At 41.5% G+C, this 23,056-nt stretch overlaps 1 protein-coding gene across 2 annotated transcripts; it reads left to right on the plus strand.

Annotated features, from left to right (window-relative positions):
* The first annotated feature begins 484 nt into the window (after positions 1-484).
* SLC34A2 (solute carrier family 34 member 2) lies at positions 485-21,401 on the plus strand. 2 transcript variants are annotated; one of them, XM_064712420.1, is made up of 14 exons: positions 485-555; positions 646-699; positions 6,382-6,496; positions 6,599-6,736; positions 7,211-7,339; positions 8,213-8,356; positions 9,010-9,121; positions 10,217-10,412; positions 11,142-11,237; positions 13,933-14,053; positions 14,762-14,929; positions 16,308-16,424; positions 16,513-16,637; positions 17,956-21,401. In XM_064712420.1, the coding sequence occupies exons 3-14, from the start codon at positions 6,391-6,393 to the stop codon at positions 18,529-18,531; spliced, it is 2,028 nt and encodes a 675-aa protein (XP_064568490.1). In that variant the 5' UTR covers positions 485-555; positions 646-699; positions 6,382-6,390; the 3' UTR covers positions 18,532-21,401. The 2 variants fall into 2 exon arrangements, with proteins under 2 accessions (XP_064568490.1, XP_064568492.1); XM_064712422.1 differs by lacking the exon at positions 485-555 and having other exon boundaries at positions 614-699.
* Positions 21,402-23,056: the final 1,655 nt, after the last annotated feature.

A 23,056-nucleotide genomic window follows, 5' to 3' on the forward strand; every position in this document is an offset into this window, starting at 1 on the left:
TCTTTATCATCTATTTGTCTTCATCTCTAGCATTCTGAACGCGATTATCAAAGGTGTCCTTACACCTTTAAATCTACTTTGGAAGTAGAGCCACAGCCAAAATGCTAATGAGCTTGCCTTAATTGTAAACACTGAGCACTGATAAGAATGAAACTCCATCCTCTGTTCTAAGGAGTTCTTACGTGTTTCCTACTTACACCGTTTTTATCTGATTCTCCTTCACTTCTGTTCTTAGGCAGATTAATAGGCACCTGAACAGACAAATAACAGTACTACATCTCCTTCACACTCTTTTGACAGACTTTTGAGACTGCAAAATATTTTTGGAAAATTATTATTGGAAAAAAGATTACTGAATGATCAGGCGGACAGCATTTTTTCAGGCTGGAACAATTAGTTCTCCAGCACTCACATGAGCACATTTGTAACTTGTACTTAAATGCTGATGGGACATTTTTTAGAATGTGATAAGTGTGAAATAACCCATAGTTTTATCAGTGGTGGTTGCTGCCCACTCCTGCAAAAAAAAGTTTTATTGTGATCATTAAGTTGCAGGTAGGCAGTGCCTCTGGACTGTAAAATAGGAATGTTAGTGTGCAGTGATGAAAGCAAACTTTGCTCAACACCTGTCTATATATATTGCAGGTTTCAGTGGCTGCCCAGTTGATCCGTTCACTATTGTCTCGGAATTAAGTCGTGGTAAGTAAAAGCAACTAAGACTGAGTTTTCTTTTAGTCTCTTTTGAACTTTTTTAGCTTGCAAATCTAAAGCTTTGCTTTTGCAGTTCAAGAAGTAGTGAAAGGGAGGTAATGGGGGTACTGGAGTGGCAAATGAAATGTCATCCTCTTGTTAATATTTTTACCTTGTTTTCCTTTAACTGCATCTATGTTTTAAGGAAGTGATAAGAAACATAGCTCTGAAAATAAACTGTGCTTTTTTTCTGCAATTAGCTTGGCTTATTCTTATTAAATATGATAAAGAAATAAAATATTTTGTTAGCAGCTGCCAAAAAAACCACCCCCCCCAAAAAAAAGCCTATATCAAGAGAAGGCATTTGTTTAACTATTATTTGAAAAGAAGTGAGATTTTAAGTCATAGTGATCAGTGGTATTGGATAATGGAAAATGTCTAGGATATGATTAATGAAACATTGGAAGGAAATACGGTCAGTTCATGTGTTAGCATAGATCTTCTGTAAGGGCTGTGTGCCTCACCACGGCCGTGTCAGGCTGTTCTCGATGGAAACATTTTCTTATGCTAATTTGGTTTGATACACGGAGGTAAAAGGAATACATTAGACTCTGATGTAGTTTGCCCAACAAATGTGGCAGCAGGCAGAAATCAGCTGGTTTCTCAGTAACTTTTATTATCAGCTCTTCCATTAGATCAGTAAGTCTTTTTAACGTCTTTTTTTTGTTTTCCTTACTTTATTCTTTACTGTGTATTTTATCTATGGGATGGGGTAGATCTGTACTATTTCTTTGTTGGTAGAGTTATTAATTTTCTTGGCATTTTATTCTGAAAAAGTAATTGTTTTATTTAAATACCTACTAGGCATTTCAAGTAGCTCACTGGTATTTCCTGGCTCTGGCTCCTCAGGGGCAGTCTCCAGTGCTTTGCTTGGTTGTGAATTCAAAAATTAATCTTTGGGATTTATTCTCTCCATGCACATACGTAGATATTAGCTGTCTTTTCTAGTTTGTTTTGTGTGTTTTTTTAGTTTTGTTGTGTGTTAGATTCCGGCTTGTGAGCAATGAGTCTTACAGATCCATAGGAATAAAACTGAGCACAGTGTTTTTGTAGCTTTTGCATATCTCTTTCTGCCTTTACTACTGCATGAGTTGAAAGTTTACATCCCGGCTAAGCCTGCTGACTTATTCAAAGAAAAAGCCCCAAGGAAGCAGCTGGTGCCAGAGCAAAGACAAGACTTGCTCCTAGCAAGGCTGAATCATTACTGGTGTTTATTTAAGTTGTTACTGCTTCTGTTGCACCTGGGGCTTTGTGGCTTCCATGGAACTGGTTCTGGGGCAAAACTATCAGCTGATGCAAAGCTACTGAAAGAATTTGTGCTGGCTCAGAAGCTTTCTTTTCCTGTCTCTACATAATGTGCTTCTATGCTGCAAGTGGTACATTTTGAGAGGAAAGAGACAATTATTTCTTCAAGAAAGTCTGGCATATAGCTTGGTATTTATTCCTGTGAAGTATGTGTGATAAATATTCATATTTACTAAGTCATATATTTGGATACCAAGCTAATGGTATCCAAACCTAATAAATCCCTTTTTAAGATAAAAACTTTAGTGCTGTGGTGAATGATAAGGAAGTGAGGTACTTTAGTAGAAAAGCTGAGACAGAAGGAGGGACTGAGAGGGAGAGAGAATGGGGAAAGCCTGGCTGAACCCAAAATCTGATATGGAGCTGCTTAAGCAGCCTGTAGGTGCATGTATGGTCACGTTGGTGGTTGTAGTTATTATCAGTTAGTTTTGAAAATACTTCTCTTGTCTTCAGTACTTTTTGTTTTATCTTGTTTTGACTGGGTCTGCTCCCCAGGAGTGAGATTTCTTTAAGGCTTGCTGCTGCTCCATAGTTCCTGTGTCACGCACAATGTGGCTCACCTTTGGGTGAGCTGTCATGGATGGAGAGGTACAAACAATGCTGGCTGGGCACACACAGGGGGTAGCCCATCTAGCTGTGTTAATTCCAGCAAAACAAACAGATTGGCAGCTGTTTCTGATTTAGAACTGCAAAGCACAGAGAGTGCAGCTCTGCAACACAGGCAAAGTTGTTACAGCCCGTGAGTCACTGAGGAATGCAATATAGGGCAACTGCATGACACCTAGTGTTGCTCAGATAATTTCCCCAGAGACTCTAACTCTTTGAAATGCTGTAATGAGAGAGTATGGACATAAAAACCACAGGAGCCCACTTTGGCTCTGAGGTTTTCTCTCACACATTTTCAGAATTTGAATGCCATTGATTTTTCCCATCTATCTCCCTCTTAGAAGGGAGAGGGTTCAGTTTCTTTTGAAGTTAGAAAGGATGTCACACATGGTTAGCATTTTCCAAAGGCAAGGAAAGATTATACTCACAACGAAAGAAGCACACACGATGGTGTGAGAGGATTTGCCACGAGGTTCACTGAAACGGGCTGGATTACACCTTGCCCAGGCATTGGTTTTCAGCCCTTTGCAATATGCATAGCACATTGTGACCTGCCACCTTCAGGAGGAAATCATCTCCCTTTTCAGCACCGCTCCCAGCAGGTGGATATCCAAAGCACCAATGCCTGTCCTGACGTGAGCTCTGTGACTTCACCCTGGCTGCAGGCACCCTGCCTGCTGTCCTGCCAGCCAAGGCAGGAGCCAGATGCGTGGCACTGAGGCACCTGGGGTTGGGCAGAGCTCATCCATGCAGTGCCTCATCCAGCAATTGTGGCTCTCCCGCCTTTGGACCTGGACTGGTGCATCCAGCTGAGCACAGCAAGTTGTTGCAGTGTGCATTGTCATTGGCCTGCTCTCTAACATGTTCCTTTGCATGTGTCTGTCTTTGGTGCTCACAGGTAAACCACGATTAGGGTTTTCATTGTCACTGGTATCTTGCGTCAGCAGTGCAGGTCCTTTCTGCCACAGCTGACGTCAGCCTCTGCAAAGGCGCGTGAGAGCGGTGGCTCGGCCGCCCCGCTGCCCTGCTGCTCCACAGCACACTGACCGGCCTCCAAGGTGTCCTCAAGGTGCTAATGTCTGTGTCTGGGCCAAGAAAAAATTCTTTGAAGGGAAAACTGTAGCATGTAGATTATCTTTGTAGCACAGCGGTTAATTAACAGTGAGTAGCTGTGGCTAGGACTCCAGCAGAGAGTATCAGGTGTCTCTCCACTATCTTCTCAGCTATTTCTCTTAACAAGAGCTGGGATCTGGGAAAGCTGACAACTATGGGAGGACTTCAAGAGTATACATGGTTCTGCTAGCATCAGTCATTAATACCACTCACACAGCATGGGCCATTCTAGTAATGCCTCTGCAAACCCAAATGCTCAAGGCAAATGCTGTGAAGGCCTCCCATATTCAATTCTACCTTCTCAAATCAGAGGTTGGCTAGGGCTCATATGAATTACTTTATACACATACTTATAAAAACTTCCTCTACAGAGGTGATTAACTCTCATTCTATGATGTTTAATCACATAAAGCAAAAACAATAATAATACATGACATACCTGTGGGCTCCTGAGCACCTCAGGAACATGGGAGATGCTTATTATGGAAAAATGCTCTTCCGAATTCTTGTTTGGAGAGACTTTATTTAGGAGACGTAGAGGCTGATTGTCTGCTGAAGTTTTCAAGCTCCAGTTTCTCCACTGAATGCATCAGCTCAGTTTCCATACAGTAATAATGCAGGCTGAGTCCTTCATTTCCATACTAAGCGTAACAGAAGAGCTGTAGTGCTGATGGCATCTCTGGGGATGGTGTTGTCCAGCATATTCTGTGTCTCCATGGCTGGAATAAGTTGCAGCTTCACATCTGACTTTCCAATATATTTTCATGATTACATTTCACTTAAGAATCACTTGTGCAGAGCAGTTATTTTTTAATAGCTCTTTAAATGCTGAACATATATAAATGAAACTTGTTTAACAAGATGGAGGTGTTTTTGTCTGGGTGGGGCTGGAGGTTGTTTTGGCATGGATGGAAATGTGAGAATTTGTTCCAAGCAAATGGGAATCCTTGTTGAAACAAGCAAGAATGACTTTCTTTCATCTGTTTGAAGATCTTTGTGTATCTTGGGAGCTGCTCTGGGTCTTACACCACAGATAAAGAATGCGAAACGTGTAGTTTTTGCTAATGGAATTGCAGAACAACTTTTCCTGGTAATGTGGAAGAGGAGATACTCTTTTCTTTGTGGAGTGCCAGAAAACAATACCCACCTGTGTTACAGTAAGACACAAGTGATTTTGTCTGTGACTTTTCCTTCCCAGCTAAAGGAAGGACGAGGATGTGTGGCTTACTGATGTGGGCAGGCACAAAACATTTTTGCCATCAGCTACATAAAGGATTATGATTAAATGAATGACTAATTATACTCCCTGAGAGCAACTGCTAACTGCTGGTGAACCTTGTTTGTGGGAGCATGAAACCAGCTCTGGCCTTTGGAGGCACAGGGGGCACAGGGGCTCTGTGTATGACGGGCATTGGAGGCAAATTTGCTGGCCAGGGTTTCAGCCATGTGGGTGCCAGACGTACTGCTCATGGGGCAGGTATGACTGACTTGTGGGGCAGAGAGGGTGGAAGAGACAGACCTGAAGGTGGGGCTTTCCTGGACAGGGTTTACTTCTCCCATTCTTTCCATGGAGTTTTTAGATGTGCTGGCTGATGTCACCAGGTCTGTTAAGGCAATATTGTGGCCCATATTGGCTCCTATTTCCATAGTCATTTCCCCCTTTCACGTCTCTCCCTCTGGCTTCCAATACTGGTGAAGTAAATAGGGAGGACTTTTCCAAGCTTGGCCTCCTCTTGTGCCTGGACCAGGTCTGCCATGTGTGCTTGCACCCATGCTGGCAGGATCTGGACATGTGATGTCTCACTTTTTAAGTTATTATTCATTAATAATAGAATGCATGTCAAACGTGCCCAGAAAGGGGTCAGGGAGGAAGAGGTTCAGAGAGAGAGAGCCTGTGTGAGATGGGTGAGCTGGACCTTTCTGCTTCCAGCTCAGCTCCATTTGCAGCATCAGCTGTGGCTTACAGGCAGATGCAGACCTGCAAATGGCCCCTCTCTCTCTGTCCTCTTCTCTGGGCTCTTCTTCCACCTTGTCCAGGATTCTCCTCTTCATGTTTCCGTGGCAAAGAACCAATAAAGGCAACAAGGCATTGTGTTTAGCATTCACAACCCAAACTAAGCAGTGCTTTAGGGAGGAATTTTTTTGCTAAAACATTTCTGTATATTGAATTACAAGGTAAAGGTCTGTGTATTGAATTACCAGGAGGTTGCTTAAATCCAGAAGGTGGAAGAAAATAAAACAGTTCTCTGACTTCTTGTTGAAAGGAGTTAAAATTAATTAAAGAGAAGAAATGCCTACCTTTTGGAAAGCAGAGGAATATTTGCTTTAATGACAGTTAAAAGTATATGAAAATATAGATGTAAGATTAAAATAATTATTTATTGTGTACACAAATAAATAAACTGTGATTAAAAAATAATTGAGAAATCAATTTCCCAAGTAGAAGAATAACTCATAAAGTTTAGTAAAAATTTGTGTTCAAGGGAAAATTGCTTCTATTTAATTTTCATCTTCTGTGCTCTTTAACCTTATCATATTTCTCACATGCACTCTTATAAGGTGAATATTTTGACTGCACTTGCATTTCAATCAACACTACTTTGTTAGTCACAGATCATGGCTCCCTGGCCGGAGGTAGAAAAGCCTGAAACCAACAACTATATTGGGGACTCTTCCAAACAAAACCAGAACATGGCTGGGAAAGAAGGAGAAAATCACAAAGGTAATGTGCTCACTCTGAGTTATAAAAAATAGATAGGATTTGGGGATCCTTGGAGAAGATGGAAAGTAATTAAACAATTTTTTAAATGTTCTAATTCATCAGGCAACGTGGCTTCACTTGGAAATAAAGGGGAAATTCAACCTGCATTTTCCACAGTAGCTTTGATAGATGAGACAAGACCAGAAGAAGAAGACCCGTGGGCTCTGCCAGAACTGCAGGACACTGGGGTCAAGTGGTCAGGTAGCCACTTCTCTGTAAATAACTTACTTACTTTGTTTTCCCATCACTTGTCTCGTGTTCTTCAAGAGTTAATGGGTTTATAATGTTCAGTCAGCTAAGAAAAATCCCAAAATCATGCTTCTTAGCCTACTTAAAACATGAGAAGATAAATGTAAAACAGTCCAGCACTAATACAGTTTTATATCCAGGAAACTGTTGGTCTTTTTTTACTCAGAAGGATGACTATAGAACCAAGGGTCAATGTCAGATTTCATAAGGCTTTTGTCACATACCAAAAAGATTTTTTTGTGGTAAAAGTAGGCAAACAAAATACCTGCTTCTGCAGTTAAAATGTGATTAAGAACATTCTTTTGGGTTTAATCACATACTGGAGCCATGTCACTGTCTTTGTCTCCACCGTCTCTGTTTGTGCACTAGAGTATTCCAGAGAAAAATTCAAATGATTCTTTTATACATAATGTATTTGTTTTGCAGATCTGGATACAAAAGGAAAAGTCATTCGTGTACTCTATGGGATAGGGAAGTTTGTTATGCTCCTTGGATTACTCTACATGTTTGTGTGTTCTCTGGATGTACTGAGCTCTGCTTTTCAACTGGTAGGAGGTATGAAAATATCTAAAATATCAAGAATAAATTAATAAGGCAGTAAATTTTGTCTGAGATGCTTAATTACAACCACCACTCTTCAAGAACATTCCTCATATATGATGAGACACAGATTGAGAAGGAAGCAGCTCTGATTAAACACTGACCTTCAGTTGTTTGAAAGGGTCTTTCTGTCTCAAATTCCAAAGAGCTGATGTAGGGGTTATTGGCCCCAGTTTCCCAGTAGCTTCCCATTACTTTAGTGACAGTTTGAAAAAATACATCTGTACATAAATCTGTCCCATGTGAAAGACATTTCAGCAAGGCAAAATATGAACATTGTGCTCTTGACCAAAGCATCTCACACTGAAATGTCCCCCAAATCCTTCGAAGATGAAAACTATTGAAATGTATATTTTACATTTGCCTTGAAGTGTTGAATTCAGGTGATGGACTTAGGAGTGGTTATCAGATAAATATGTGCCCTTCTGTTGAAGTATTTTGCAAACACAGAAAGGTACAGGAACTGAATTACTCAGTATTATTAAAAGCATTTCCCTTAATTCAGTATCCAAAAATACCAAGAAATAACATTTAAATCAATGGGTGGTCTTTTGTCCTACAGTCTTTCTGCTGATGGCTGTGCCATTATATGCTTCTCTGCAGAGCTCAGCAGGGCTTATAGTCACTGTAATTAGAGAATATAAAGTGTTCTCTAAAATCTGAGTAGCTGAGAGTCCAGGACATGAATCTGGATCCCTGGACTACACTGTACTTTTTGGGATAACAAATATGATTATATATGTATCAATTAAATGGCTAAATGATCTTGAATTAAACACTGACTTTCCCTTGTACGTCCCTCACTCTGTGAATATGGGTTTTTTACAGGTAAAGCAGCAGGGGACATATTTAAAGATGATTCAGTGCTCTCGAATCCTGTTGCGGGACTGGTGATCGGAGTTCTGGTGACTGTGATGGTCCAGAGTTCCAGCACCTCCTCATCCATCATAGTCAGCATGGTGTCCTCCACATGTGAGTCTGCTCACAGAATCTTCCTAGAGATCACTCATAAACCTTGTCTCAGGTGCCAACATTCCCACTTGTGTTCAAATTGTAGAAGCTTTGGGTAAAATGAATAGAGACTATAGGAAAAGCTTTTCACAGCTGTTTCCCTGATATAAAATTAAATTTTAAAAAGGAATAATAATGGTATTAATATTAGTAGTAGCAATAGTAGGAGTAGTACTAGTAATAACAATAAAACCACAACTGCAAGGAAAATCATTGGAAGCCTTGGCACTGAAGGACTTAATTTTGGAATTATCTGCATCGTTTGTCATGTTAGGCAGTTACTGAACTTCATTGTTTCTGTGGTATCATTTCAAAATTCTGCAGTAAGTAGGAAAATGCCTGGGAAAGAAGAGACCTTATTTTCATCTGTCCCTCTAACATGTGATGAAAACAGATAACCATGGGCCACAGTGTCAGTGGGGATCATGGGACTATGGGAGTGCCACGTTCCCAGGGGGCTTGATCAAAGCAAACCTGTTTGGATTGAAGCAGATCTTTACACTGACATCAAGGGAAGTCAGGATTTCACTAATAGCAATAGAAGTTTTCATTGAAGCATAGAGCTTGCTGATAATTTGATTTTTTCATCCATTGTTTCCTTTTCTGTTTGCCAGTGCTGACTGTTAGAGCAGCTATTCCTATCATCATGGGAGCAAACATTGGCACCTCAGTTACAAACACAATTGTGGCACTTATGCAAGCTGGGGACAGGAATGAATTTAGAAGGTATTGTACATAAACTTTGGATCTGGAAAATTGTTTCTTTCATTTTTGTAGGTCTTCTTCTATATTCCCTATCACTACTACAGCCACTCAACCTTTCTAGATAGAAAAGTCACAAGCATGGCCATGGCAAAGGTATAAAGCTGCCTACATGTATGACCTTATACTCTTGGAAAAAAAACTATATCATGTTCCTTTAAAAATTTTGTGGGTTCGTGAGAATTTACCATTTTTAATGATCTTACACAGGAATACATTTTCAAGTGCTCCCACTATACCACCCACCTTTTATTATGTGCCAGCTATGGGAGGGTTGTACAAGAAGTTAGTATCACATAAGTTTGGTCTGGTTTCCTTAAAAGAGATTTCAATGTTGAAGTCTGCAGAAAGCCAGAGCTGGTAACTGTAAAGAAATGAAATGTTCTGGCTGTCAGATGTATACAGTGACATCTTTTAGACTGACACTTGACATTGCCACTGAGAGAGCTCATGGAGCACTTGGAGGCTCACTGGAGTTGGGCAGTACACTTGGGAGTGATAGGAGACTTTGGTACCTTGTCATTTCTGCACTGGGCATATTGAAATACTCTTGGCCAAAGCCTCTGGGGGATGAGCTGTGGCTCCTCAGGCTTTGGAGGAGAAGATTGAAGAGACCTGTACACCAACAGTTTGCAGAAACATGTGGGAGAGCTGCAGAGCCCTCTTGCCCCAGGAGTCAGGGAGAACTGACTGGTCCTGGAGGCAATGACTGGCTGAGGATTAAAAATGTACTAAAAACAGGTGAGAGGCAAAACAAACACAGGCTGTACAGCCACTTCTTTCTTCAAAAAAGTACTCTTGGCAGCCTCATGCTATGGATCACTTCTGTCTTTTCTAGTTTTTCTTGTTTTACTCACCTGTCTGGCTCTTTAATTGGCCAACAGTGGGGAGACAATCTAGCACTCCATAACAAAGTAGGTATTGTGTTTGACCCCAGAAATTAAATTATTCCCATCTTGAAATGCCCTTCATCTCTACTTTTATGATTTCATATCTAATTGATGTTATACACATTTTGTTTAATTAAAAGCATCTCCGTTTTTTAATTTCTTCTTGCAGGGCCTTTGCTGGGGCAACAATCCATGATTTCTTTAACTGGCTGGCTGTGTTTGCACTGTTACCCGTTGAAGTCATTACTGGCTATCTCTTCCATCTCACCAATGTTATAGTTGAGTCCTTTCACCTTGAAAGTGGTGAGGATGCTCCAGAGCTACTAAAAGTTATCACAGACCCCTTTACAAAGCTCATCATTGAGGTAAGCTCTTTCTCACTTCAAGGAATCTGCCTACCTGATTCAGCCAAATCAAAATGCTCTGAGTATGAGAAGGCTTCCCACTCCCATCTCTGTGTTCTTGGGGGTAAAGTTCATTAACAGATGGATTCTTCTCTTAATTCACATCTCATAAAGCCCCAGTTCTACGTTTCCAGTTTCTATTTCCCCCACATTTCACAGCACCAATGGCAGACAGAGGGGAGGAGGGCTGGGAAGGCCAGTGAGGACAACTTCAGCCATGTGGGATGGATGGGAAGGCAGCCTCTTGCCTGGGCATCTGCAGGTAGCACTAGCTGAGACACAGCCAGAGGATCAGCCAGAGGATCAGCATGGGACCTGATGAGGACACTGAAATTATGGGACATAATCATGTGCATCTGGAGGCCAGGGGGATGCACACAGCTTCTGAAGTGACAGTAAATATGGTCAGGGAGTTGTGTCAGAGCAGCTGATTAAACAGAAAGGATGAGAAGAGGTAGTGGATGATTTGGGGAGAATGAGACAAAGCATTTGCTCATGCACAGTTGTACCTTTTCTTCTGGGAATAACCCCCCTCCTACCTGTTGGGCAGGAGTTCCAGCATTGGAGTCATGCAGATTTTATATGGTTGAGCTTCCAAGGGGGGTTTATTTGAGTAGAGCTGAACAGAAGTATGTGATACATACTGGAAATAAAGCATTTTTTAAAACTCTTTTTATTCTTCCTTTTAAGCTTGATAAATCAGTAATAAATGCAATTGCCACTAATGATGAATCAGCAAAAAACAAAAGCCTGGTAAAGATCTGGTGTGTGACTGAAACCAATGTGGTGAGTATCATGTTAAATTAATTGTCAGGTACCTCAGGAAATATATTACTGATCTGTAGCTGATGCTCCTTATCACAGGATTGTAAATAAGATTTTTTTAATGAGGGTGGGGTTTTTATCAGCAGAAAAAGAATGAAAAAAATTTAATGCAGTTTCTGCTCCACTTAAACCAAGATTGGTCACCAGTGGTGACCTTGACCTGGCTGCTTTCAGTACTGTGCAGGCCCTTGCCTATCAGAGCTGGTGGATTGGTGCCAAGCCTTTTACTCCTCTCAAACCCAAACGCCTTTAAACCCTGATAGTCTTCCAACTCCCTGAAAGTGGAAAAAGTCTGCGCCACAGGCCAGAGGAAAGATCGTTTCAAGCACCGTTTATCTGCTGATCTAATCAGCTCCAGTCTGACGTGTGGTGGGGTGATCTGGTGGCAGCTGGCTGTTTTTCCCTCTTGGAAAAGTGCCCTTGGAGAAAGGCTCCGTGGGGCTGTGTCCTGCTCCTCCCCACCCAAGCAGCCCTGCAGCTCGGAGGAATCTCTTGCCCACACCAACACCAATGAGTGTTTTGGCAAACTATGGAGCTGAGTGTTTGGTTTGCATCGTTCAGCTAACCAGCAATTACAGCATTAAATATCCTTTGATTCTCTAATTAGACTATTCTACCTGCTGGCACGTATAGAAACACAATTCCTGAAGTCCTGAGGCAGAAGATACTTCAGGAGTCCTTAAGTATTTCAGCCTCTACAGGCCGTGGAGGTTGAACTGGGGTGCTCAGCTGCTACTGACGGCGCTGTGGCTGGGCAGGGAAACGCTGCCTGGGAGATGGATGGGGCAGAGCTGTGCTCCCCTGACCCCGCTGGGGTTACAGCCCCGGCTGTGCCTGCGGCTGCAGAGCCCGGCCCGCTGCCCCTCGCTGCCCCCCAGGCACAGCCCCGAGCCCCCAGCCCTGCACAGGGCAGGAAACTGCTCGGAAAGTGCAGGGAAATGTTCATTTCTAGACACACTTGTTTTCTGTGTTGCCTGCATTTTGGCTGTGTACCTACTGTTCAAGCTTACAGTCAAATTACAAAGCATGTGAAACCCCCAAAATTTTGATTTGACCTTGGTGGGGAAAAAGTAAAAAAATTTAAATCATTGCATTCCTGTGAACTTGTTCACAGGGGTCCAAGGATGAGGGAAGAGATGAGGATCTGACTGCATGTTTCAGAAGGCTTGATTTATTATTTTATGATATAACTTATATTAAAACGATACTAAAAGAATAGAAGAAAGGATTTCATCAGAAGGCTAGCTAAGAATAGAAAAAAAAGGAATGAATAACAAAGGCTTGTGGCTCGGACAGAGTCTGAGCCAGCTGACTGTGATTGGCCATTAATTAGAAACAACCACATGGGACCAATCTCACATCCAGCAGATAACCATTGTTTATATTTTGTTCCTGAGGCCTCTCAGCTTCTCAGGAGGAAAAATCCTAAGGAAAGGATTTTTCAGAAAATATCACGGATACACATTCCTACTGGGTTAAACTAATTTCTAGCAAAAATTATTAAACAGACTCATGGCCAGGATAAATACATGCAGACCTCTTATGCTTAAAGCAAAACAAACATTTTGATCTAGTGAAGCTGCTTTGAAACGAAGATGTTTCAAAAAACTTCAAGAAGGTCAGAAACAAGACTGCGTTGAGTTTGTAAAGGTTTACCAGGTATGGGGTGCCTGGAGCCCAGGTACTCCCTGGAGTGTGGGGGCACCAGATCCACTCCCAGTTTTGCCCACCCGCGTCATCTGGAGAGAGGTACAAATGCAGGTGTTTGTAGGCAGTGCCCAGCAAAGAAATATGATTTCTCTTTCCCCATTTCTGCAAAAGATAATCAGGCACTTTGGAAAGATGCCTCATGCTCAGGAGCATGGTTCAGAGTCCATTTGGCTGTCAGCTGCTCTTGTGTGGAAGTACAGCTCAGTCAGCAAGCTCTTCCTTAGTCTGCATAATGCCTTGTGGACCTGGTGTCAGAATGCAACATGTCTGGCCTAGGAGGGCCTGTAAGGAAGCTTTTATTGTGGTGTACACAGAAATTCAGTAACTTAGTAATGCTAATCATAGTGCTTGTAGCGAGCTCTTAGACAGCCTTTGAACATGAAAATTAAAGTAGGAGCAGCACTTCTGTTTCTACTGACATGGAAACTGAGGCACAGAAAATCAGCTGGAGCACTTTGTGCTCATCCAACAAGAGAGGCTGCACTCGTGCTGTAGCATTCTGACTCAGAGTGCTGTAGTACTCATCAGACCATGAGCTGCATGGAGATGTCAAGAAGGAGGTCTTTCTTTCATCAAGAAAGCTGTGGCCGTGGCTGGAGAAGGAATGCCACTGCCCCACAGCTGCAGCCAAACATAAACCTCACTCCATAAAAACTGTCATCAGTAGTTAAGTTCCATAGCTATTAGTGGATTGGTGCTATGGTTATTACAATGTAGATTTTGAGGCTATTTTAATCTTTAGATGTTGTACTGATTGACTTGGGTAACAGCATAATATTTTATTTTAAGAATGCAAAATGTTACCATGTCATTAATGTGGTGCCAGCTTACAGTTCTGATTTTTTAGCTGACGGATCTTGGTTGTAGTAAAATTTGAAAATTCTGCATGAGCTCTTGGTAAAGGATTGTAGATGACTGAACTCTCTGCTTTGTCTGGCAATCACAGACACTGCAGAATGTCACAATTCCACCTTACGAAAACTGCACATCTCCTGAGTTTTGCTGGAGTGAAGGAAATACGACATGGACCCTCAAGAATATAACTGAAACAGACTATATCAGTAAATGTAAGTAGTAGAACTACTCCTGTGCAATATATTTACAGAAGTATATAGATTTTTAATGCCCCCTTCTGAGGTGTATCCAGGAGCCCTGGCCAGTGCAGGGACACGTGGCAGTGCTGCAGGTGCTGCCTGAGGAGCCTGTGCTCTGCTGTGGCTCACAGCTGGAGTTACAGCAGCAGCACCACGGTATCTGGCTGCAGGTGGATCTCTTTCCATGCTGCCTGATACCAGCAATTGAGGTTGCAGTATCATGTCACCCTCGATGTTCAGATGGCTTGGAGCTAGGTTACTTTGCTGTCATGGTTGCTAGGATATCCCATCCCTATGCATGCCCTGCGGGACTTTGAACAGCCCTACTCAGGCATGCAGCCGCCTCTGGGAAAAGCTGACCCACCGTGCAGCTTGGAGCACCCCAGCATTTTCTCCTGCCTTGGTGCTCCTCTCCCTTGCTCATGGTCACCAGGTTCCTGCCTGCCCATAGGACTGCCCTCTGTGCATTCTGTAAGCATGTCTGTAGAAGCACCTCTCCTGCCTCACTCAGACGTGGCTTTTGGGGAGGGGGGAAAGTGGCATTTTCCCTCTTGGCATCAGCCCCTCCAGCTGTATTTGCTTTGGTCCAATTTTCTTAGGGGAGCAAATGAAAGCCAGAGCGGGGCTTAGGATCACAGGCGAAAATGTGGGTAGGCTAATTAATTTTCCTTTTTTTTTCAGGCCAACACATCTTTGTAAACTCAGACCTGCCTGATCTTGGTATCGGGCTCATCCTTCTGGCTTTGTCCCTGCTTGTTCTCTGCTCCTGTTTGATAGCGATCGTTAAGCTATTAAACTCTGTGCTTAAAGGACAAGTGGCCAGCGTTATCAAGAAGACAATCAACACTGGTAACTATCTGCTTTTCCTGAGGATTGCTTTTAGGAATGACAAGGACACTGAGCATGTTTATTGATGTCTCCTGTTCTCTGTAAGACATTATAGAATATTTTAAAGAAAATAGTATTGAATGAAAATCATGCACACTGCCCAACATCTTTTCTTCCAAGTATTTTTTTTTCTTTAATTTAAAAATCTATTAGTGAACAGCTTGATTGAGAAATGCAGCAGATTAACAGCATTAGAGACCAAAGTCCAGGCTCTGTTCCTAGATGTATAATCATTAGCTGTTAGAAATGTAGATCTCCCATCCTCAAAAGATAGCACCGAAGTGCTGAGATTGTGATTGCCTGCTCTGGCACAGGGCCTGCATATTCCTTCTAAAGTAAGTTGAAAAAAGTATGTAGTAATTAATGATCTTATCCTGTGCTGCTGCCTAGCTTCTCTTCAGCAGGATAAGGCAGCCTTGAATGGTGGTGTTTTTCTGTCTTTCCCTGTGTTGTCCAGCTGATTTTTTCAGCCTGGATCCATTGAGTGCAAATGTTACGAGGTTTTTTCACCAGGCTGCTCTTCCTTCATACTCTCTTTAATGGAGAGATTAGGAGCTGCAGCAGAGAAAAGCAGTCCTGGCACAGATCCCATGCTGTGGTTGAAGTGAGGGTGCACAGAAATAGAGAAGGCAACAAAGTGGTCCCCAAGCTGTCTTCTCCTGGGCAAAGAACACTGCCCAAATTAAAAACAAGGGATAGTAAGTAAACAGCTGACAGCCTCTGCTTATTTAATCTGGGATCTGCTCTGTGTTCCTCTGTGTCTTCCCAGCTGATTAAGTCCTCACTTCTCAGCTCTCTCCATAAATCTGCAGACTACAGGGGACATTTGTGCCTAGTTTCTCTAATCAGTGTAATTAGCTGTTCTCTGCAAGAGTTAACAAGTGCATTTTTAGGAGATAATCCACTTGGAACTAGTCACAGCAAACAACTTGGTTCTCTCAGGATGGTGTTCAGAGCTTTCTGAAGATCTGATCCATGCAGTGGGTGCCTGGTTCCTGAAACCAAGGCTTTTAAAGCACCCAAAAGGTTTTGTGTTGACCTCTGAGGAAACACTTCTGGTGCCTAATTGTATCACAACACACATGCTATCCTGGGTCGGGACAAACGTCTACCTAGTCTGGAATCCATCTCAAAGTGTATCCAGTGGTGCAAGGCTGTAGAAGGCACACAGCAAACAGGATAAATTAAAGTAATAGAACTGGCCCCCAAATCATCATTTGAGACCCAATATGCAAACAATATATTTACATTTTAAGTGCTTAACAGTCTTCCCTGCTGTGTTATTGTTATGTGGATCACTCTGTTATGCTAACAGCAGTGTTCTCCCTCTATTTTTTAGATTTTCCATTTCCTTTTACTTGGCTGGCTGGATACCTGGCTATGCTTGCAGGGGCTGGTATGACCTTCGTTGTCCAAAGCAGTTCTGTGTTCACATCTGCCATTACACCCCTTGTTGGTAAGTTGTAAATACTGTGCTCTTTATCCCCATGTTTCATCTTCTCCATCATCCTGAAGCCGACCCAGTCGTGTTTCTTTTCTCGTAGGCATTGGCGTTATAAGCATTGAGCGCTCTTACCCGCTCACCTTGGGAGCCAACATTGGCACAACCACAACAGCTATACTTGCAGCTCTGGCAAGTCCTGGGAGTACATTAAAATATTCATTACAGGTCAGTATAAAACAATGCTTTCTTGACTTCATTTACAAGTTGTAAGTTTTCTGAAGAAAAACCTGACAAAAGGGGCCGTGATGCAAATGTGCTGTTCATGTTGTTCCTGATTTTGTCTGTGCTATTAATAACAATGCATTCACTTCAGCTGCTAGAGCAAAAAGGTTGCATTAAAAATTCCCAGAATGTCAATATATAGCTAATCTTGCTTTTATAAATTCTCTTGATCTGCATGAATTGATTCAGAACTGGGACAGGGAAGGCCACTTGACCCCTGAGCGTGGGGTCTTTTCTGCTTGGAGTTCAGTGCCTATATACTGAGAACCCTCTGAGGGTTATTGATTTCTGTAAGCTCTCTTCTGAGGATCCTAAGTCAGCTCATGAATTGTACAGGGACTCCTGTAATCTAAGTGAAAGTTGTACAATCCTTAAGCTGGCAAGTTCTCTATCTACCCGATGTTGCAGTAAACATCATGGCATCTATTTTTCTCCTTGTAAATGTACTTTGACTGGTTTTATTGGATTCCTTTTTGTCTCAAACTATTTTAAAAGTAGAAAGCCTGGCTTTTACCTCCCATTTTCCACCCAGTAAAGAACCTGGCACCAGATAACATTCGAATGAATGCTTTACAATTAAGAGTGAAAAGATATTGACGTTTCCTTGGTGAATAGGATGAATGTCTTTACTAGCTAAAATAAATCAAGAAAATTACAGAAGTCATTTTATTGTCCTCAGGTAACAGATGTAATCATGAGAAGATGCTATCTTGATAAAGCTCAGATTTCATGATAACATACTGGTTTTATAATGCCCTTTATAAATAAACACCTGTACTCTCATATTTACTTTAGTCTGATAACAATTACAAAATTAAAATAGGATAAGGTGAGCAGGGAATGTACTGTTTTGTTCAATATATGCTTATTCTGTCTAAGTGACTCCTGTAAGCTTTAGCAAGTCTGTGCCTTTTAATGCTAATTTTTGTCTAAAAAACTTTTGAAGTATGTGAATCAAAGGATTGCAAAGACCCAAAGACAAAGTCCCCTTCCAGGAATCTCCTCAGTGCCCTATAAACTTATGGCTAATTTTTCGTAAAATCCAAGTTTGTACCATTAAAAATTTCTCTGTAGCCAGTGTGCAATATCAAATTTACGTTTCCCATGTTTTCATTGAAAATTTATGAATGCAGAACCCAATGGTTCCCACACCTTATTGACAACAGTACTGTTTCCTGAGAGCTGGAAGTAATTATGATGTGGATAGGAGTATTTAATGGTGTTTTAGCTAATGAACTTCTCAAATGTTTTTTGCTTTCAGATTGCCTTGTGCCACTTTTTCTTCAATGTCTCTGGGATTATTCTGTTTTATCCGATACCTTATACCCGCCTGCCAATCCGCATGAGCAAGACCTTGGGAAATATAACTGCCCAGTACAGATGGTTTGCTATATTTTATCTTCTCCTCTGTTTCTTTTTGTTGCCTTTGTTTGTATTTGCTCTGTCACTGGCAGGCTGGGGAGTCCTTTTGGGTGTTTGCCTTCCCCTGTTTCTTCTTTTTATTGCTGTGGTTATAATTAATGTTATGCAGAAAAGGAAACCACATTCACTGCCTGAGAAGCTCCAAAACTGGGATTTCCTACCTGTGTGGATGCACTCCCTAGAGCCCTGGGACAATATGCTTATGGCTTCCCTTGCTTTTTGTGGGAAACACTGCTGTGGCTTCTGCAAGTGTTGCAAAGTCAATGCTGAACAGGAGGGTGCCAAAGACAACCAGCTAAAAACTATGGAAGTTTATGAAAACACCATGGCAATGGCTGATGATGAAAGAGGTGGAAGAAGGGCACCAGCAGTAGCCTGTGTTGACAAAACAGGCACAAACAACACAGCATTATAGTATCGGATCCATGCATATTAGCAGAGATACAGCACAGGACAGCCAGGCTCATCAAAACCACCTTGGACCTTGCACTGAGGACAGAGTGAACATTTTGTTAGGTTTCTGAAGCCAGTGATACATCACTCATCAAGGAAGGGTGTGAAAACAAGCTTGACAGAGTCCCTAGAATATCTCTGCTCAGTTCCAAAGCTAATGACAGATTTGCTCACGGAGGATCTTCTATGTGGTACCTTCCTCCAATGTTATCGGTAGCAAACAAAAGAAATCCTGATGTAGTCCCATGAAGAGAGGGATGAAAGAAGTGGCAATCAATTAAAACTTAAAAAACCCAATAAATAATGCACTTGTAGAACAGCCTTTCTGACCTACTGACTCAGCAGAAATTACTTCATAATACCTAAGAAGTCCTTGAAATTTAAAAGAAAAAAAAGCGGGGGGGAAGGGGAAGAAAAGGGAAGAAAATGAAAGGGGGAATCCCAATGTTTTTGTTGACCTGTCTGCAGTGGTCAAAAATGGAAAACAGTAGCTTTCCTATAATCCTAGAACAGACAAAATTTATTCTATATATGTGAAGGAAAATGAAATGCTGGGACATCCTTCAGAAGCTCTTGGAGTCCTACTCTGGCATAAGAGTGTACCTAAGCCCACTGGAGCCCTCTCTGTCTCCTCTAACAGTGGGGACAGGAGCTACAACCTTTTGCTATCTCAGGCTAAAGACCACAAAGGCAATTGCTGCTCCCTCTGCCTGCTGAATGCTAACAACTCTGTGTGGAGACATTGGGTAGCTACCAAAGGTCTTGGCTGACTGAGGATGTGATTGTGTGGCCATTCCTCTCTCTAGAAGGCCCTGCTCACCCTGTAATGCCACAGCTATGGGCTGGTGCAGGAAGGAGGACACGCAGGAGAGGACAGAGCTGTGCCAGCCCGGGCTGGTGCCCGGGGATCTGTGTGCAGCTGTGGCTCCATTTGCCTGAGCCACAAAAGGAGTTTTCAGAGTAGCAGCGGAGATTGGCTTTAGTGCTACAACAGAGGGAGCCTGCAGAGCAGATTGTGGCTAGCACAGGGCATCTGGCAACTTTTACTGGAGAGAAAGGGGCTTCCACCACCCCTTTGTGCTCTGAACCACCCTACTTGGAGATCATGTGAATTTTACTGGCAATTGTATGTAGCAATCCAAATCCCAAATAAAATCTATAAGGAGTGTAGTCACTACAATGCCTAGCAAATCCATGGGTAGTGCAATACTTGATAGGGAGCTGCTTGTGCTCAAATTTTACCTTAGTGATGCTTTAGTAAATGCTTGTGAGACTGCTCTGAATCAGGGGCTGACAGAAGGCAAAATTTCAGAGTCAGAAGATGAACATTTCAAAGATGCATGCAGTACTTCTGCTGGTTTTCAACAGCTTAGACATTACTGAGTATGGGACAATATCTGAAGTCCAATCACTAATGTTCAAAAAAAATTAGACGGCTGAGTGTAAACCAAGTGTCATTTAAAGCCCATTTAAGTGGCTGAATTTTAAATTAAATGTGTAATGAAAATGCTGAGAAGACCCTTAGTGCAACAAAGCTACTCAGTGCTGCTAGAACACGATTACTTCTGAATAGTTGTTTTTTGCAGAGCTTGGAATTCAGCAGGTTAAATTCAGCAATCAAGTAAATACATACATTTTAGAAGTGAAAATTGTTTTCATTTACTTTTTTAAGCTAACAGTAAAACTCGCAAACTATGAGTTTGCAAATTGCATTCAAACTGAGATTCTAACTTTCTGTAATTGTGAGCCAGTGACAAAATGCTTAGAATCAGAGAAATTCCAAAACCATCTAGTTTTGGTATAGTTCTGCTCTTTTGGAGTGTCGTACCAAACAGCAGAATTATGTTGAATGTTCTTTTTATTTTCCTTATGCTTCATATTGTTGAAACAATTTTATCAGCATCTCATTTTTAAAGTGGAATTTTTATATTTTCAGTAATTTTTCTTCATTTTATTCTCACAATTCTGGATACTTTTTGAATCTGTTTCTTTAAACCCCAATGTGCATTTCCCATGCCCTGTTTCTCTGGGAAAATATGAGAAAAATATCCAGAATTGTTTTCAAGTTATCTTACGTTTCCATTGACCACCCATCGAAAGAGGAAACATTTTAGTCTACTTTTACTCATTTCTTGAACAACATGCACCTTATTTTGCCTCTTGAAGTGAAGCCTTCAAGAGCAGTGATAATAACTGTGGGAAAGCAATTCTTGCAAACAAGTCAGGGTAATAATTGTCAGGCATATCAGTACTTTATGGTTCCTCTCTGAAACGTCTCCTCTCCTTGCTCCAGGTCATACCATGCCATTGTGTTAAGCAGATTCCAAGGAGTATTTCTGTTTAATACAGCACGGTATGTCCTGGTACACTCACCCCCACACTCTTACTAAAAGATATTTACTCTTTATTTATAATTGTTTGAGTGTACAGAATTTTTCATAACTTATAGAGAAAAAGGCTCGTGATTGTGTTATATATTACATATTTGAAAACTATGCAATGTTTATCTATAAAAATGTAAAAAGGCACTACTGTATATTTTGTAATATAACTTTTCAATTGTTTGTAACTGTGTATACTGTGTATTATGGAGACTGTTGGCTCCATCAATAGGTTACTTAAAGATTGCTAGTAATGCAGAGACAGATTTCCTAAAGACAAAAAACAGCTATAGACTTTGATAATATGGCTTAATGCACAAGGATATTGAACAATATGTTTCTAAAAGATTTGAATTTTCTGTAATGAGAAATTTTGGAGATACAATGTTTCTAAAATACTTTTTTAAACTCTTAAACACTTTATCTTTTACCTATTTCAAGGACAGTATATATCTTTATATTTTGTCATGAATGTTCATCTTGTCTGTCCTCATGCATTGAATGTAAAAATAAAGAGAAGTTTAAAAGAATTATTTTCGCAACATCTATTTATAGAGGTGCAGAAAAATAAGTATTCAGACAAACTCTAGCCTGAGCTGACGCAATGTGTGAGAAATGAGAAGGTTTTTTAGCACTGAGAACTAAAGAAAAGCACCTATGTGTGCTTTTTTCTCTCATTCATTTTCATATGAATGAGAGATTTTAATATGGAGAAAAATAAAAAATAATTGCTCGGTGCAACTGTGTGGGTTGAGGTATTTTCTGGCAGAGTGCTACAGACTGTCCTTAGTGAAGGCAAGCATGCAAGAGCAAAGACAATGCTATTGTGGCAACAGAATGCATGACAAGTCACCACAAATTATCTGTGTCACTGTACCAGGCTCAGATTCTTCCTGTATTCTCCAGCAAACAGAGTGTCTCTGCAATGCTCCTTATACCCTGTGGCCTGAGTGATGTCTGCCTTATAACTGGCAAAAATATCCATCTTACTCTTTGTTTTTTTAATCACACATGACCTATGGAGCTTAAAGTTAGCCAGACAGAGAGAAATAAAAAGTGCTCTTTAAATGTGTTAAAGAGTACTGAAAATGTTATTAGGCTTCCTAATTATGAGCTCAATAGTAGCTGAGGAACCAGCCCCAAAAAGCACCTCTCATTGCCAATTATGCCATGCTCTATTGAAAGGAAGATAGCAGAAGTATTTCTTATAACACCAATATTTATACACTAAAGTATAAACGGGCTTCTTCTGAAAGTGCAGTAATCACCCTAGGCCCATAATTTAAAACTTAGAGCTTCTTACACTCATGCATAAATACTGTAATTTACCACCTTCCATGACTCTCTGTCTGTGGGGAATCAAAGCACACCCAGGACTCAGGCACACGTTGTGCCACCCACCCCTCTGTTTCCAAACTGCCTGGGACAAAGTTCAGCAATGCCTATCACTATTTAACCAATACCAGTTAAGTCATGGAGCTCTGCACTCATCAGAAGCTTTCAAAATGTGCAAACAATGCTTCAGCTCATTGCCTGTTCTCTGTCCTCTTCCCCTCTGCTTGCAACTTCACCATGCTCTCCACAGCTCCTTTTGGTGCTCCTGTGCTTTTTTAGTCTCTGCTGAAGTGTCACATTCACTTCCCCCAGTTTCAAACTCTTTATAACACTGCATTGAACTGCACCAGATGAACTGTACCGCTGTGCAGCGTTCTGGTCAGCCTGAAATGCTGCCTGAATGCTCCATCATCTCTACCTTCACCTCTGCCAGGCCCTTTGGACAGCCCTCACTGTGCCATTGGGAAAGGCTGTTCCCTGATTTACAGTAAATTATTTGGGGATGCAGCTGGTGTGGTGCCACTGGCAGCAGCTGAGCCCACACGCAATCAATAGCACAGGATCCCATCAGGTCTTTTCAGAATAAAGAGTGAGCCTGTGAAGCACAAATCCACTGTTTCAAGAACTGCATTAGCAAGGATACCACACAAGTACCAGGGAATGCCACGGCAGTTCCTGTTGTGTCACTCAGAGGGCTGTGCTTCCATGCAGGCACTCTGACTCTGCATTCAGAAGGTTTTCACTATCTAATGGCCACTCCTGGTGTTGCCA

Source organism: Zonotrichia leucophrys, chromosome 4 (assembly GCF_028769735.1).
Source record: "Zonotrichia leucophrys gambelii isolate GWCS_2022_RI chromosome 4, RI_Zleu_2.0, whole genome shotgun sequence".
NCBI lineage: Eukaryota > Metazoa > Chordata > Aves > Passeriformes > Passerellidae > Zonotrichia > Zonotrichia leucophrys.